General features: G+C 46.1%; 1 protein-coding gene across 9 annotated transcripts in view; it reads right to left on the bottom strand.

Annotated features, from left to right (window-relative positions):
- Positions 1-10,974: 10,974 nt before the first annotated feature.
- The window catches only part of LDB2 (LIM domain binding 2), a 455,129-nt gene continuing 450,150 nt past the window's right edge, over positions 10,975-15,953 (bottom strand). For 4 of the 9 annotated variants that reach the window (XM_086407461.1, XM_086407464.1, XM_086407463.1 and 1 more), the window contains exon 8: positions 10,975-12,593. In XM_086407461.1, the coding sequence (XP_086263587.1) occupies positions 12,543-12,593 (51 nt within the window). In that variant the 3' untranslated portion in view covers positions 10,975-12,542. Of the gene's footprint in view, positions 12,594-15,389; positions 15,624-15,953 lie in introns of those variants that run through there. The other 5 variants (XM_086407456.1, XM_086407458.1, XM_086407457.1 and 2 more) reach the window with 2 other exon arrangements.

The following is a 15,953-nucleotide window of genomic DNA, read 5'->3' as shown; positions in this document are numbered from 1 at the left end:
TTGAGATTAAATTTGCTAACAGAGACAATTTTCTATCTTTTAAAAGGTACTGTGTCCTTCCATTCAAAATTACAGACTGAGGGGCTTCCCTGATGGCTCAGTGGTAAAGAATCCTGCTGCCAGTGCAGGAGACAGGGGTTCGATCCCTGGTCCAGGAAGATCCCACGTGCCATGGAGCAACTAAGCCCGTGTGCTGCAACTGCTGAGCCCATGTGACACAGCTACTGAGCCTGTGCTCTAGAGCCCGGGAGCCACAGCTGCTGAAGCCCAGGCTCCATAGAGCCTATGCTCTGCAACAAGAGAAGCCACCGGAATGAGAGTCACATGCACCACCGCTAGAGAGCAGCCTTCGCTCACTGCAGCTAGGGAAAAGCCCATGAGCAGCAGTGAAGACCCAGCGCAGCCAAAAATAAAAAAATTAAGTTATATAAAAACATACCACCTGGGGACTCTGTACCCTCATTATCTGAGTTCAGCAGTGACAGGTAAGCACACTGAGCCTCCTGGGTGGCAGCAGAAGGGTATACTCCATGGCTGACTTACACAAGTGTCCACCCGGGAGATTTCTCTCCTCATTCCAGACAACAGCTTCCACCTTTGAATTTTTGCCAAGGATCTCCCAGGGTGCCCCTGGCAAAGGCAAACTCCCCAGACCCAGCTGCAGAGGTAACTGAACGGATGTGCAAAGTAGCTACAGATGTTTCTAGCTGTTCTCATGCCTTGAGCAAAACCACCGGTGAGTCCTGAAGACAGGCTAGGTTGGCCTCATTTACACAGAAAGGGAGGTGTTCAGTGGGCCAAATGGGATCATTCTTGGCCTGCCTGCTGTATGTTCTTGATGTCATTTGTCTGAATGCTTTCTAATTGGCCAGATTCAACCTAGAGTCTGCCCTAGAGTGAAGTAAGAAAGAGAAAAACAAATATTGAATATTAATGCCTACATGTGGAATCTAGAAAAATGATACTGATGAACCTCTTTTCAGGGCAGGAATAGAGACACAGACCTAGAGAATGGGCTTGTGGAAGGAGGGCGGGGTGGACCGAGAGGGGAGCAATGACGTAGATACGCCATCGTGTTGAATTAGATGCCAGTGGGAGGCTGCTCTATACTGCAGGGAGCTCAGCTCAGTGCTCTGTGATAACCAGAGGGGTGGGAGGGAGGCTCCAAAGGCTCAAGAGGGCATATGTGAACATGCAGCAGATTCCCTCTGCTCTACAGCAGAGACCAACACAACGCTGCAAAGCAATTGTACTCCAGTAAAAATAATAGTGCATGATGGACTTTTTTGTGAACCAAGGGAGTTCTTCTGTAACTGAAGGAGGAGGGGATGGTGTGAGAGGCAGCTGTTTTCCTGGCTTGCACGGCCAGGACTCTGGTTCCTGGGGAATTTTTTTGCATCTCACAGTCTCTGATGTTTGATTGTTCCTCTTAGTCAGCTTACATATTGCACTTATCTTGGTCTTATTTAGAATAAAACTTCCGGGAGTTCCTGGTGGCACAGTGGTTGAGATTCTGGGCTTTCACTGCCATGGCCCTGGTTCAATTCCTGTCGGAGAACTGAGATCCTGCAAGCAGGCGTGGGCAAAAAAAAAAGTTCAAAGCCAAGGACATAGAGGAGAAAGCACAAGCTGGAAGTCAGTCACCTTGAGGGCTGGATCTTGGCTCTGTTGCTTTTTAGCTGGAATACCTTGGGCATCTTCCTTCATGTTTCTTCACTTCAGCTTTCTTACCCGTAAAATGATAACATTTCCCCCTCTTTACCTTGGACTGCAAGGAGATCAAACCTGTCAGTCCTAAAGGAAATCAGTCCTGAATACTCGTTGGAAGGACTGATGCTGAAGGTGAAGCTCCAATACTTTGGCCACCTGATGCAAAGAGGCGACTCATTGGAAAAGACCCTGATGCTGGGAAAGACTGAAGGCAGGAGAAGAAGGGGGCAGCAGAGGATAAGATGGTTGGATTGCATCACAGACTCAGTGGACATGAATTTGAGCAAACTCCGGGAGATAGTGGAGGACAGAAGAGCCTGTTGTGCTGCAGTCCAATGGGTCACAAAGAGTTGGTCAGATATGACTTAGCGACTGAAAAACAGTAGTAACCAAGTATAAGTTTTTATTTTTAAAATTTCATTTTTGTGACAGTCGACTTCAGCTAGGTCTCAGGAGTTCTATTAATTTCACACTCATTTGTGAATTCTTACAGTTTTCACTTAAAGCATTAACACCTTCATTAGAACATAACAGAAGAATTTGCAGCCCCCCCCAAAGTGAACTTAACTCTCCCGACAAGTTAAGAATGAAAAAGGAGAGAATGACTTATCTTTGGAAAAGGGCTCAAGATTTAGCAAGTCAGCTCTGAAAGAGATTTCCTACCAAGAACTTCCTCCCAAACAGGTTTCTCTAACTCAGGAATAAACACAGTCAGCCCTGAATAGCCAGGATTTCCTTTTCTGCAAATTCAATGAATTGCAGATCAAAAATATTTGAGAAAAAGTTCCAGAAAGTTCCAAAAAGCAAAATTTGAATTTTCCCACTGGCAACAATTTAACGTAGCATTTACATCGTATTAGGTATTGTAAGTAATCTAGAAATGCTTTAAAGTATGCAGGAGGATGTGCGAAGATTGTATGAAAATACCATGCTGTTTAATGTAAGGGGCTTGAGCATCCAGGATTTTGGTAAGGGAAGGTTGAGGGAGTTGGGGTGGGAGGTTAAAGGAAAGTGGCGGGGCAGTTCTGGAACCAGTCACCTACAGATGACTAGGGGTGACTGTATTTTATGGAGTTTCATTGAAGGCCATTGGAAAACAAGAAAATATTTCTTTCTCCAAGGATGGTAACGTTCTGGAATGAATAGGAACTGAAAATAAAACAGGAATGGGCAAGGCCATAGCCATTGCTTCACCAGTTTCCTTAATTTATAGTTTTAATTATCTTTCCCTGACTTTCCTAGCTCAGTGGCTTCAAGTGCAAAAAAACACCTTTATATACACACCAACAGTGCTGATCGGTAGGCTTTGTTTAGTCCCCGGCATTCCCGATGATCAGAGGCGCTGTGCTGACAGCGGTGATGGATCAAAGGAGGCGAAGCCGGAGAGCAGTTTCAGAGCAGCCGCCAGACACTCAGATGTGCACGCGTGCATAAAAGCATCACCCCTCTGGGTGGAGCCATTGCCACCAACACACAGTCAGGGCACTTGTGTCTCCCCGGGGATTTCCTGTGGCTCACCAGAGAAAGAACAGACCTTGGGGGCAGGCGCTGATTCAAATGTGACCTTGTTGTTTTTGGCCTGTGTGACCTTGGGCAAGTGATTCAACCTCTCTGATCTTGTACAAAACGCCTGCTTATGAGATGCAGGGCGCAACGTAGGAAGGGGGGAATGAACATGAGTGCTTCTTATAACCTCTCGGAGTTTTATTCCTGATGCTTGTGGACACTTTGTGTATACTCAGACCCACGTGGTTGGGTAGCATTTCACACACTTGTCTTCTATCCCAACTGTAAGCGCCTTGAAGGCAGGACCAGGTGAAGGAATCCCGTATAATGCCCAGCATGATGCTGGGCAAATAGCCAATAAGTAAATTTCAACTCAATACACGCTCATCAACCTTCAACCAGCTTATTCTTCATGATTATGGAATTCTAATGGGATGGAAAAAGGGAGTTGACCGGTCATAAATAATTGGCTTAATGCATTATGGTAATATTCCATTAGTGGGTCATATATGGAAATTAAAATCATGTTTTTAAAGAATAATTAATGAGGTAGCTCATGATATAATATTATATGAAAAGGGCGGGATAGGTAATTATCTATTCTGTATATGACCAACACTGTAGTGTAGATGAACCTAGAAAAAAAAAACAGATGGATTTGCATCAGAATATTAGCATTGGTTATATCAGGACAGGGGGATGACTCTATTTTCTTCTTGTCCCCGTTTTCTCAAATGGTCTACAAGAGCATGTGTTGTTTAACCATCAGAAAAAAAAGCCTAGTAATTTTTTAAGGCAAATGGAGGGGGTATCCCACTATACAATGAATTTCTCAAGGAGGCTGCCAATCCTGCTTAAGAGAAATTGACCTTGTAGGCCTGGCTCTCACGGTGCCCGTCCCCAAGTTGTATCAGTGTGAGTTGTGTTTTCCTATTGCACTAAATGTCTATCTCAAGGTAAAAGGGAGATGGAGAAAGAGAGAGGATTTTCCAAAGGGACTGGGCCACTTATTTATAAATCCCTTGTCAGATGTCTCTGTGATTTCATGGCCCTCAAAGGATCTGCTTTGCTTAATTATCAGGTGAGTGACAATTTGTGGCTTCTGGTCAAACTCTCTGACACCCCCTGAAAAATAAAGTCAGTGTCAGAAGGTGGATGCCAGGACCCCTCTCCCAGGCTAGACCCTTCTCTCTCCAAACCCCCCATCTGTGGACTGTACACTTGACAATGAGTCTAACAGAGTGGGTCAGAGTCAAGGTGACATGATGGTGTCCTTCGTGAGCTCTGTGACCGTGGGCAAACTGTTTAAGTGCTCTACACTCCATCTGCAAAATAGGGGGGAAATAACCTCATCTCACCGCCAGAGATATTGCAAAGACTCAGTGAGATCATGCTTATCTCATTTCTAACGTAATCCACCGAAGGTAAAACTACCACTGTGGTTTCTAAACCAGCCTGGTTTGGTGGAGCCCAGGCTTTGACACCGAGGACCCAGGTTCAAAGCCTGTCTTACCATTTATGAGCTGTGCAATCAACAGCATTAACTAAACTGCTCGCACATCAATCTTCACATCTGTAAAATGGGCCCCTAATGCCAACTTCCAAATGAGGATTTAAGGAGTAGAGAGAATGGGGAAAACAGGTAGAGCAGCTAATGACTAAAGCTGGGCAGGTCGAGGGAGTCAGAAAAATGGTGTAAGGGTGACAGGCTGGAGCATCTAAGAATGGCATCCATGACCGGACACCAGCCAAGTGTCACCATCCAGGAATTCAGAAGTGTGAGTCTATGGTTGTTAGATCCTGTTGGTTAAGAGAAGCAAGAAATTTTAATTTTTATCATTATATATTAGCACATATACATGGAATCTAGAAAAATGGTACTGATGAGCCTATGTACAGGGCAGGAAAAGAGATGCAGACCTAGAGAATGGATTTTGGGACATAAGAAGGGGAGGGGGTGGGATGAATTGAGAGCCTAGCGTTGATAGATACACACTGCGTATGCGCACATGCTCAGCCACTCGCTCATGCCAACTCTTCTGTGATCCCACAGCCAACTCCTCTGTTCATGGAATTGTCCAGGCAAGAATATTGGAGTGGGTTGCTATTTCCTACTCCACATATATACATTGAAAGCGAAAGTGAAAGTGAAGTTGCTCAGTTGTGTCCGACTCTTTGCGACCCTGTGGACTATACCTCACCAGGCTCCTCCGTTCTCGGGATTCTCCAGGCAAGAATACTGGAGTGGGTTGCCATTTCCTTCTCCAGGGGATCTTCCTGACCCAGGGATCGAACCCAGGTCTCCCGCAGTGCAGGCAGACACTTTAACCTCTGAGCCACCAGGGAAGCCCATATATACACTACCTTATGTAAAATGGGGTTTCCCTGGTGGCTCAGACAGGAAAAGAACCTGCCTACAATGCAGGAGACCTGAGTTCAATCCCTGGGTAGGGAAGATCCCCTGGAGAAGGGAATGGCAACCCACTCCAGTATTCTTGCCTGTGAAATCCCATGGACGGAGGAGCCTGACAGGCTACAGTCCATGGGATCACAAAGAGTCAGACACGACTGAGGGACTAACACTATATATAAAATAGACAGTTAGTGGAAAGCTGCTGTACAGCACAGGGAGCTCAGCCTGGTGTTCTGGGATGACGGTGAGGGATGGGGAGAGGAGGGTGGGAAGTGGGAAGTCCAGAAGGCAGGGGAGATACGTACACAGGCTAATTCACACTGTTGTACAGCAGAAACAATATTATAAAACAATTATCCTCCAGTTTAAAAAAAATATTAATCCTTAAAAAACTGGAAATAGAACTGCCATAAGACCCAGCAATCCCACTGCTGTGCATACATACCAAGGAAACCAGAATTGAAAGAGACGCATGTACCCCAATGTTCATCGCAGCACTGTTTATAATAGCCAGGACCTGGAAGCAACCTAGGTGTCCATCGGCAGACGAATGGATAAGAAAGCTGTGGTACATATACACAATGGAGTATTACTCAGTCATTAAAAAGAATACATTTGAATCAGTTCTAATGAGGTGGATAAAACTGAAGCTTATTATACAGAGTGAAGTAAGCCAGAAAGAAAAACACCAATACAGCATACTAACGCATATGTATGGAATTTAGAAAGGTGGTAACAATAACCCTGTATGTGAGACAGCAAAAGAGACACAGATGTATAGAACAGTCTTTTGGACTCTGTGGGAGAGGGAGAGGGTGGGATGATTTGGGAGAATGGCATTGAAACATGTATAATATCATATGTGAAACAAATCGCCAGTCCAGGTTAGATGCATGATACAGGATGCTCGGGGCCGGTGCACTGGAATGACCCAGAGGGATGGTACGGGGAGGTAGGTGGGAGGGGGGTTCAGGATGGGGAACACGTGTATACCCGTGGCGGATTCATGTTGATGTATGGCAAAACCAATACAATATTGTAAAGTAATTAGCCTCCAATTAAAATAAATAAATTTATATTAAAAAATAATAAAAAATATTAAAAGCCAAAACATTTTAATTTTTATTGAAAATTCATCCATTTTTTTCCTTTATTTTTAACTGAAGGATAATTACAATATTGTGTTGGTTTCTGCCACACAACATGAATCAGCCGTATCCATACATACGTCCCCTCCCTCTTGAACCTCCCTCTCACTTCCCACCCCAACCCACCCATCTAGGTTGTCACAGAGCCCCAGTTTGAGTTCCCTGGGTCATACAGCAAATTCCCATTGACTATTTTTTTTTTCAGTGTTATCATGCTTTTATTGATCAATCTGTGCCCAATTTAAAAATAAACAACCAAAAAATACCCTTATCTAAAAGCAAACTTCAGGATGAGAATTAAGGAATATCTGATGTCTCTGAGGACAAGGGTCTGTGAAGTGGCGTATTGATAGCACTTGCAATTTGAAGGTTTCCTCCAGAGGGGACTTCATGGTCTCATTAAAATCAATAAGTCACATAAAGGTGTGATTTTAGTTTGGACTATATTTTCTTTTTTTAAAATGTTAACTATATTTTTTAACTATTTACCATTGACTGTTTACATATGGCAGTGTATATGTTTCCATGCGATTCTTTCCATCTGCCACCCTCTCCTTCCTATCCACCCCTCATATCCACAAATGTGTCCTCCACGTCTGTGTCTTCAAAGCTGCCCTGCGGGTAGATTCATCAGTACCATCTTTCTAGATTCCATATATATGTATCAATACGATATTTTGAAAACTCATCAGTTTTTAAATGTTAACAAATAACTAGAAGTTGTTCAGACATCTTTGTGTAGGCTGCCAGGGGTAGGTTGGATTCCCAGTTGTTTGTTCATACCCTTGAGTCTGCAAGATGTAGTTTATTTCCCCACTCCACTGATGCTGGATTGTCCTTGAGACTTGTGTTGGTCCATGGATGCAGTGTGAGGAAGTGTGTGTCTGTGTGATTTGGCTTGTCTTCTTTCATTTCTTTCAGAATCTGCCAAGAAAGTGTGTGCTCTGAAGATTGCCTGTTCTAGGTAGAGACCCGAGGCGCAGACCTGAGATACATTTGTTCCAGGTGATCCACAGTCCCATCAGGGAGAAAGATAAAATCTTTCTGGTCATCAGCTGCTGAGATTTGGAGGTTATTACAGAGCAAAACCCAACTATGCACCACCATTGGGTTCCCATCATTGTGAAACCACTCAGGCAAAGGACCCAGCAAGCGTCTGACACGTAGTGTGTACTTGAGAAATGGTTGCCCTTGGAATTATTCTGGGCCTGACAAATCTCCAGGGCCTAACAAATCATTTAAGTTCGGCTTAAGCCAGTGTTTTGTAGAATGTTTGTTTTGTGCCGACTTGCCCTCTGAGAACCTTGAACACGCCCGTCTCTGCTACCTCTCATCTCTTATGTACCCACAAGGGTAAACGTCACTTTCTGTTGTGCCATAGAATGACAGATTGTAACATGAAGGGGAAATGCACGGTAAGCGGTGGTGTCATGATTTCTTGCTTGGGAGTTTTTAACTCTGTCTATTTTGATACATGTGATAGAGTTTAGATATTAAGGATTCAGATGGAAACGATTAAACCGCTCAGCCCTAGAAAAGTCCAGCAGGACAGTGAAAGGAATTTAACAACAGAAACAAGAAGTTGTCAGGACAGAGCCAAGGCGGAAGCAAGAACCAAGGGCTCTTGGATCCCAGAGGGGACTACGGATGCTGACCTGAGCTGGGGAGTCATCTCAGGGGCCAGGAGAATCAAACTAGGCCTTTAAGGGTGAACAGCTTTGGGGACTTCCCTGGTGGTCCAGTGGTTAAGAATCCACCTGCCAAGGCAGAGAACATGGGTTTGATCCCTGATCTGGGAAGATCTCACATGCCAGGGAGCAACTAAGCCCAAGCACCTCAACTACTGAGCCTGCACGCCTAGAGCCCTCACTCTGCAAGAAGAGAAACCACTACAGTGAAAAGCCCACGCAGCATGACAGAGGCCCAGTGCAGCCAAAACTAAATTGATTAATTAAAAAAAAAAAAGGATTGAGTAGGTTATGTAAAAAGGTGGGGGTGGCATTCTAAGAAGGAGAAACATATGCAAAGACGTGTCAACGTGGCCCTTAGTGTATTCAGACAACGAAAAGGAGTGGAGGCAGATGGTGGCCAGGCACCAGTGGGAAGGGGCTAAGGACACAGTGTCAGGGAAGCCAGGTCCAGCCTGTGGACTGTGTTGGATGCCGTAGAGGTTTGTTTTCAAACACGGCCACCTGCAGTCAATCCCCTTGTTGGAGGCACGTGCTACTTACCCATCCCAGAGGAAGTCTGGGTCTCTGCACCTTGAATCTGGGCTGCTTTGATGTGCAGCGCAGATAAGTGATGGTGTTTCAGTTCCAGGCACTGGCAGTTTGCTTCTTCTCCCCTGGGAACCCAACCATCATTCTGTGAAAGCCTGGTGGAGAGGCTGTATTCAACAGCCCTACATTCCATTCTAATCGCCAGCCATATGATTGTGCCATCTTGAATGTCCAGCCCAGCCAAACCTCTGATGACACCATCCCCAACCAACATCTGTTCCCCTAAGTGCAGACCGCCTGACCATTGAGCTCTCAGAATGTTAACTGATAATAATAAATTGCCTCTTGAGTCTCTGAGTTTGGGGTCGATCAGCTGTGTAGCAATAGATAAGTGGAACAGACGTCAAACAAATTGTCCCAGAAATCATCTGTGATGACTGCAGGTTGGTGACTTTAAAGAACTGATGAAAGGAACCCTGAAATGATGAGGTGGGCAGAGGATAAGCTGGCAGTTCTCCTGCTCTAGTGGGGGAGTTTCAATTACAGTAGCTGTTTCCCTCAATTTCCTTTGGCTCTGTTGCTATTGTACCACACATTTCCCTCCCCATGCTAATGTCATAAGGAAACAATGTGATGCTGAGAGAGAAGCTAGGCTTTGTAGTCAAGGGAGATGCAGTAACAAATTCCACCGATGTCTCCCGTGAAGTCTGAGATGGAGCAAGTAGCTTACTGAAGCAGACAGTTGGTCCCCTGCCCAGACGCCCTTTCTGGGACTAACCTACCCATGCCGAGATGCTAAGACTGTTGCCTTCCAGTTGATCTCTCCTCTGCAGGACAGCCCTTGGCCGATGGGGGCTGATCTTATTCTGAAGTTACTGCCTCCCACACCCCCTGGGAGTGGCCCCAGCCAATGACTAACCAGTACAGGTGTACAGAAATCTGGCAGCTGAGTTTCGAGGGTTAGATAACTCTGTGCCCCAAGCCTTCCCCTGCACCATGGACCAGGCTCAGGAAGTAGGCTTCCTGAGTTCGCAGCTTTCCTAGCTCTTTCCTCTTCTGCATCTTACCCCCTCCACTCCCTTACAGATTTTTTTTTTTTAACTGAAAAAGATCCCCTCAGTAACTCTGTGCTCCGAATTTTGGTCTCAGGTTCTGCTTCTGGGAATCTCAACCTAAGAGACACACTCTCCCTTCTCTTCTCTTTTTCAAGCCCCTCTTTTCCAGAACTGGCTGAGATGATCTATTACTATGGCCTGGCATTTTATATACACCTAGTTAATGCTAACAGATTTCTTCTCTCCTCTTCCTCATTTGAACAGAGTAGACAAATGCGGCGAAAGTTCTTGAAACCCAAAGTCCTCAAATGAATTTTCCATAATCTTTGTATAATAAGCTTTTTAGAAAAATAGGCAAGTGGGAGCACTGATTTATAAAAAATGGGGAGATGAAGGCCTAGTTGGTGGAGCTGTGAGGATTAGTTGAAATAAAGGCTCCTCTGTCCATGGAATTCTCCAGGCAAGAATACTGGAGTGGGTTGCCATTCCCTTCTCCAGGGGATCTTCTCGACCCAGGGATAGAATCTGGGTATCCTGCATTACAGACAGATTCTTCACTGTCTGAGCTCTCAGGGAAGCCGGAAGAAATGTCTATGGACCTTAAATTGAGATGCTTGGTACAGAGTAAGTACTCAGTGAGTGGAAGCCGCTGCCCTTGTATTTGACCAGCCACAGGGAGCGAGGTCAATCCTTGCTTTCCAATCCCTGTGTCTGCGGCCAGCAGAGTGCCCAGCACAGAGAAGACACCCCTGTGTTTGCCCAAGTAAACTGCAGTGAGTGTGGAAGAAACTGTAGTTTATAAAGATGAGCCTTTTTCACAGTGCCACTCCGTGTGGGATTTGGGTCATAAATCCACGCTAAGTACTTCTCATCATCGTGGGCAGATTTCTCTGCCAGGGTCACAGATATGCAGACTCCTTTGCTTTGGTCGTTAACACAGTTTATTATTGGCACACTTATCAGTAAAGCATACATAAAATACAGCTGTTTTATAACACACGAGCCACTGAGTCTTTACATGTATAGAGGAACATATTAATATGCGAATGGAAAAATTAGTTCTTTTATAAAGTTTCACATAAATACACTGGGATTGCCCCCAAGGGAAAGTCCCCATAAAAGAACCAGGTGAGGGCTTTACAAAATATTATACAGGAAATATACTATGAAGAGAAACAACAGTCAACTCAGATACAATAAAAAAAAAGAAACCCAGAAGTTTCAGATTTATTAAACTGCCCACAAAATTAATGGATTACATGGCTTGAAAATATTTGGATCAACAGCAATTATACAAACAAATACATTCTCAAGGGGCCAGGTGCCTTTCTTTACGTAAAAATCTGCCTTGGTGTCTCTGATGACAAAAGGTCATTTCTTGTTTCTGCACTCAGGCTCGATTGAACCAACTCGGGCTCGAGGACCAATTGACATTAGCTTGGCCATAAATTACCCTGCTGGGCCCTCTTCGCTGTTACCCAAAGAAAGAAAAGGTGAAAGAGAGAGAGAAAAAAAAATAAAGGTACGTTTAAATTACTTTTCAAAAGCGGATTTTTTTTCCTTTTCTTTTTTTACTGAAACAAGAAACTCTCAGATGCAAGTCAAAAAGCAGAAAATATTTTACAATATTAAAAAGTCATCTGTAGTTGGATTCGGCATAGAATGGGATCCTGAGCACTGAGGGTTTACTGACAATATGGCCTTCGTTGGATGGTTGGATGCGGGGTTGGCGAAGGGAAATTAACAGACATGGTTCAAACTGAGCCAGGAGAAGCGTTAGCATTTGCTCTTGTTTTAATTATCATCAGTGCCAGTATCTCTGTTACCTGCGAAGGCCTCCAGGGAGGGGTCATGGAAGTTTATTCGGAATGGTCCTCTCAATTTAAAAAAAAAAAAAAGGAAGAAAGAAACTCAGATCATTGTGGTTTAGAAATCGGTATTTGCGTGGCAAAGTTTTAACGTCTTGCTCCTTCCTCTCCTGTAAGTAAGGATCTGAAATAGTGAGCGTGACCCACGGGGCTATGGACAGTGGATTCTGGAGCCGGTCACTCTTACTGGGAAGCCTGGGGCGGGGGGTTCTCTGATTTGGTCTCCTGAGTGGCCGGAGGTTTACTGTTCCATGGGCTGCTGTTCCCCAGGGCGGGTGAATTGGTGAAGTCTTCCTCGTCGTCCATGCCGTTGGCCGCATCATACTGCGTGTTTTCTAATCTAGTGATTAGCCTTTCGTCCTCGTCCCCAAACTCACCTCCCATCAGAGTTGGCTCTCCTACCACCATCACATCCTGTGAACAGCAGCTGACATTATTACAGGGAACCTTGGGAGAGAGAAGCCCACTTAAAACACTAGCGGGAGGAGGCGCTGGGGGACCTGGGTCAGACACACCGTGTCCTGTACACCGGGGCCAAGTCTCAGTGTCGGGGGGGCCAAGACGCATATTGGATTTCTACAGGAAATAAACATCGCCTCCTGACGGGAAACAACCACGCGAGTTTATGTCCTTAGTGTGCAGCCTGACACCGGAGAACGAGCAATGCTAGCAATCTGCAGAAATAAAAAAATGGATTTTTCAAAATTAAAAAAATCCACGCTTTGCAACTTGCCGACACTGGGGACTTTTGAGAGGGCAGTGGGCGCTGTGCGAGACCTCGGAAACGCCACCACCTTTACTGAGGGTCTCGGGACGGCTTTGCAAACTACTGAGAATAGCAGCCAACGCCGGGGAGGAGGCGGTTCTGCCGTCTTCACGCAACTCATTCTAAACGGCATTTTCTCTGTCCCAAGGACGGTATATGTTTTAATTGAAGACAGATCTCTCTTTTTTCCTACTCAGCCAGGCCCTTTTAAGCAGCCAACATCCTTGACATTCTGCTACTTAATTATGGTAATTAATTTAGGTAAAGTTTTCGATAAAAACAATGTTCACACTGATTTGACAATTTGCATAGCTAATTAAGTCATTAGCAAAAACCTGCTGATTGCCAACAAGCCCTGAATTTACCATCTGTTATTCCATGGTGCCTGTCACCTATCCCCACAAAGGCAACCCCACCACCAATCTGGGCAGTAAAGAGAAGCAGTCTGTCCAGCTGGTGCCATTAAAGAAAGATGAAGAGAACTAATGATAATTATATCGATGAAGCTGGTCGTCATCAGAGATGGAAGCGTGCAAGAAGAATCTATCTAATTACTCCTTTAAGTACAAACTGTCCTTCCATGCAAACAAGGAAGGCACATCCTAGGGCTGGGAGCTTGGCAGAGGCCACCGCTGCAGAGGCTCGAGGACAGGGGAGAAGAAAGCCTACCCAAGGCATTGCTCTGGCCTCCGTGTTCCAAGGGGGCCCTATGGGCCCAATGGCTGACCTGGGCACAGCACAGGGCATCTGTCAGGTGGATCCTGCTCTGCCAACTCTGAGCAACAATCTACTTAAGAGTGCCCGACTGCCCTTGGCCTCGGCTGAAGCTGAAACATCAAGGCCAGCCAGATGCTTTTGGAGATATAAGTAAGCATTTGCTGATACGGGCGTGAATTTGCCTTGACAACTGGGCAAACGTTCTTTCTACTGGGGCAAGAGAGGCTGCCTGGGGCAGTCTATGAGTGGAACACTGCCTGTGGTCAGGAGAAAGGTCCAGCTGTCCCTCCAGGGCCCTTCTCAAATTTTGAAGGTGCCCATCGAACTAATCCCTTTGTGACCATCTGGTTTGTTTTGGAATGGAAAACCTTGTTTGTCTGGTAGATCGATTCCCCTCGAATTAGAGGGAAGATAATCAATAGGTTTCACACTGTGTTTTCAGACTAATCACTCTTGCGAATTGATAACAAGGATGTTAAAGAGAAATGTCCCAGATGAAGTAAATGGCTCAAAGTGACCTGAGTAGAGTCAGCCATCGACGTGCCGGCAGGGTGTTCAACTATGAGTCCCTACGAACATCCTTATGATGCCACCAGGAGCTAGACGTGACACTGACTTATAAGAGACTCACAAGGACTCCTGAAATGAGATGTAAAACAGACACAGAGTTCGAGTGTCAAGAAAGCCGATGGGACGTTAAATGGAACAGGGCTTTCACCTGACCCCTTGGGGTGTTGGGGATTCAAAAAGCGCCCTTCATTGCAGGCCCTCAGGACACTGTGCCTACAGTCAGGAGCAAAGGCCGGAGGCAAGACCAGGTTAAGATGCGGCAGAGCGCCACACGAGGGTGAACCCCAGCTCGTGACCTGTGTGCGGCACCCTTTGAAGGGCTGGGAAAACACAAGCCTTAGGTGTCACAGGGCAGGAGAAGAATGTTAGAACTGACGCGTGGGGTCTGCGCTAGTATTGTGAGCCCACGGTCAGCGAGAGAGGCTGCGGGAATGGGAGGAAGTAAGCATAATTTGGAAACAGAAGAAGCCGACTTAAACGTGATATTAGCCAAGAAGTTCCCAACACTCCAGATGCCTTCACTGTATCAGCAAACAACAGCCATTCCAGAAAAGTCCTCCGAAAATAGTGGCTTGAATCTCTTCAAATGGGGCTCATGCAGGCTCATAGTATGTTTGGTGTATCTTTGTTCCAGGAACAACTGGAAAAGATGCCCAGGCATAGATATTTTGGAGCATCTGAAATTTCAGAGAGATGCCATGTTTGCCTTACTGATTATAAAACATATCCTTAGCCAGATGCATAATCGTGGGTCTACGTATGAGTGTGTGTGCACACGTGTGCATGTGTGAGTGATGAATAAATGGCAAGTTATAATAAAACAGACGTGTGCTAAGGACTTTGTATGCACCTAGAGGCTTGAGGACAGTTACACAGTTATGCACAGGACTCTAGCTGGCTCTGCTAAACCTCCAGGCTAGGATGTGTGTTCTCCACTCAGGTGGGCTTGACTTGCTATCTTCACAAAATGAGTGGAGACATAAGACACATTTTGTGTGCATGCTCAGTCGCTTCACTTATATCTGATTCTTTGCGACCCCATGGACTACAGCCCACCAGGCTCCTCTGTCCATGGGATTCTCCAGGCAAGAATACTGGAATGGGTTGCCATGCCCACTTCCAGGGGATCTTCCCAACCCAGGGATCAAACCTTCATGTCTCTTGTCTCCTGCATTGTCAGCCAAGTTCTTTACCACTAGCACCACCTTGGAAGCCCAGTGCACATTTGGGGCTCCTTCCAACTGGGGGTGTTGGCATCGTTTTCCCCACACCCCCCCAGTCTTTAAAAATCCCCCCACATCATTCAACATCCACAGTGAGAGCTGAACTTCCTGCCCTGTCTTGTGGGACCCCCCCCGCCAGGAGGCGATATTGGTCCACCTGAGAGTAACCCATGTGGTCTCAACTCCCCACAAGGCAGACCCCTCTGCTCCTTGCTGGAGACCCTGGGATGCCACCAGCTGGTGCCCATGTACCTCTTCTCACTAAGCCCCTGAGCGAGGACCACCAACCTCTGAGGACAGGGAGGGACTCCTTTCAGGGCCCCTCAATGCTTCTGCTTAAACTGGCCAGCAGGGGTCACTGCTGTGGACTGACACGGGTCTCCATCCCTCCCAGGGTTGAGGCTGCGGTTCGGGGTCGCTCCTAGCCCCTGCTCTTGGATGGAGTGAGACGCAGAAGCCAAGGATTAAACCCGAGCCCTTGCCGGACACACACACTGCCGTCCAGCCACTGGGTGGACCACAGCCATGGCCGTGGTAACACGACCCCCTGTCCGTGTCTTCAGATAGGGCAGCTAAGGCCAGCAAGTGGCATTTCTAGTTAAACAGGAACGGGGTGTGAGTGATTCAGGACACACAAAAGATGTTATCCTTACGAGCCAGTCGGTGCTTATCATCTGACATCCAACCAGCCGGGGGACCTACAGAAATGGACACGTTTGCCTAACCTGGATGACTTCCCTGTTTCTCTCAGCCATCTC

The sequence above is a fragment of the Bos grunniens genome, chromosome 6 (assembly GCF_055505025.1).
Source record: "Bos grunniens cultivar Pamir isolate PY7600 chromosome 6, Bosgru_T2T1.0, whole genome shotgun sequence".
Lineage (NCBI taxonomy): Eukaryota > Metazoa > Chordata > Mammalia > Artiodactyla > Bovidae > Bos > Bos grunniens.
The sequence above is the reverse complement of the archived record's forward strand: the minus strand, read 5'-3'. Positions and strand labels throughout refer to the sequence as shown.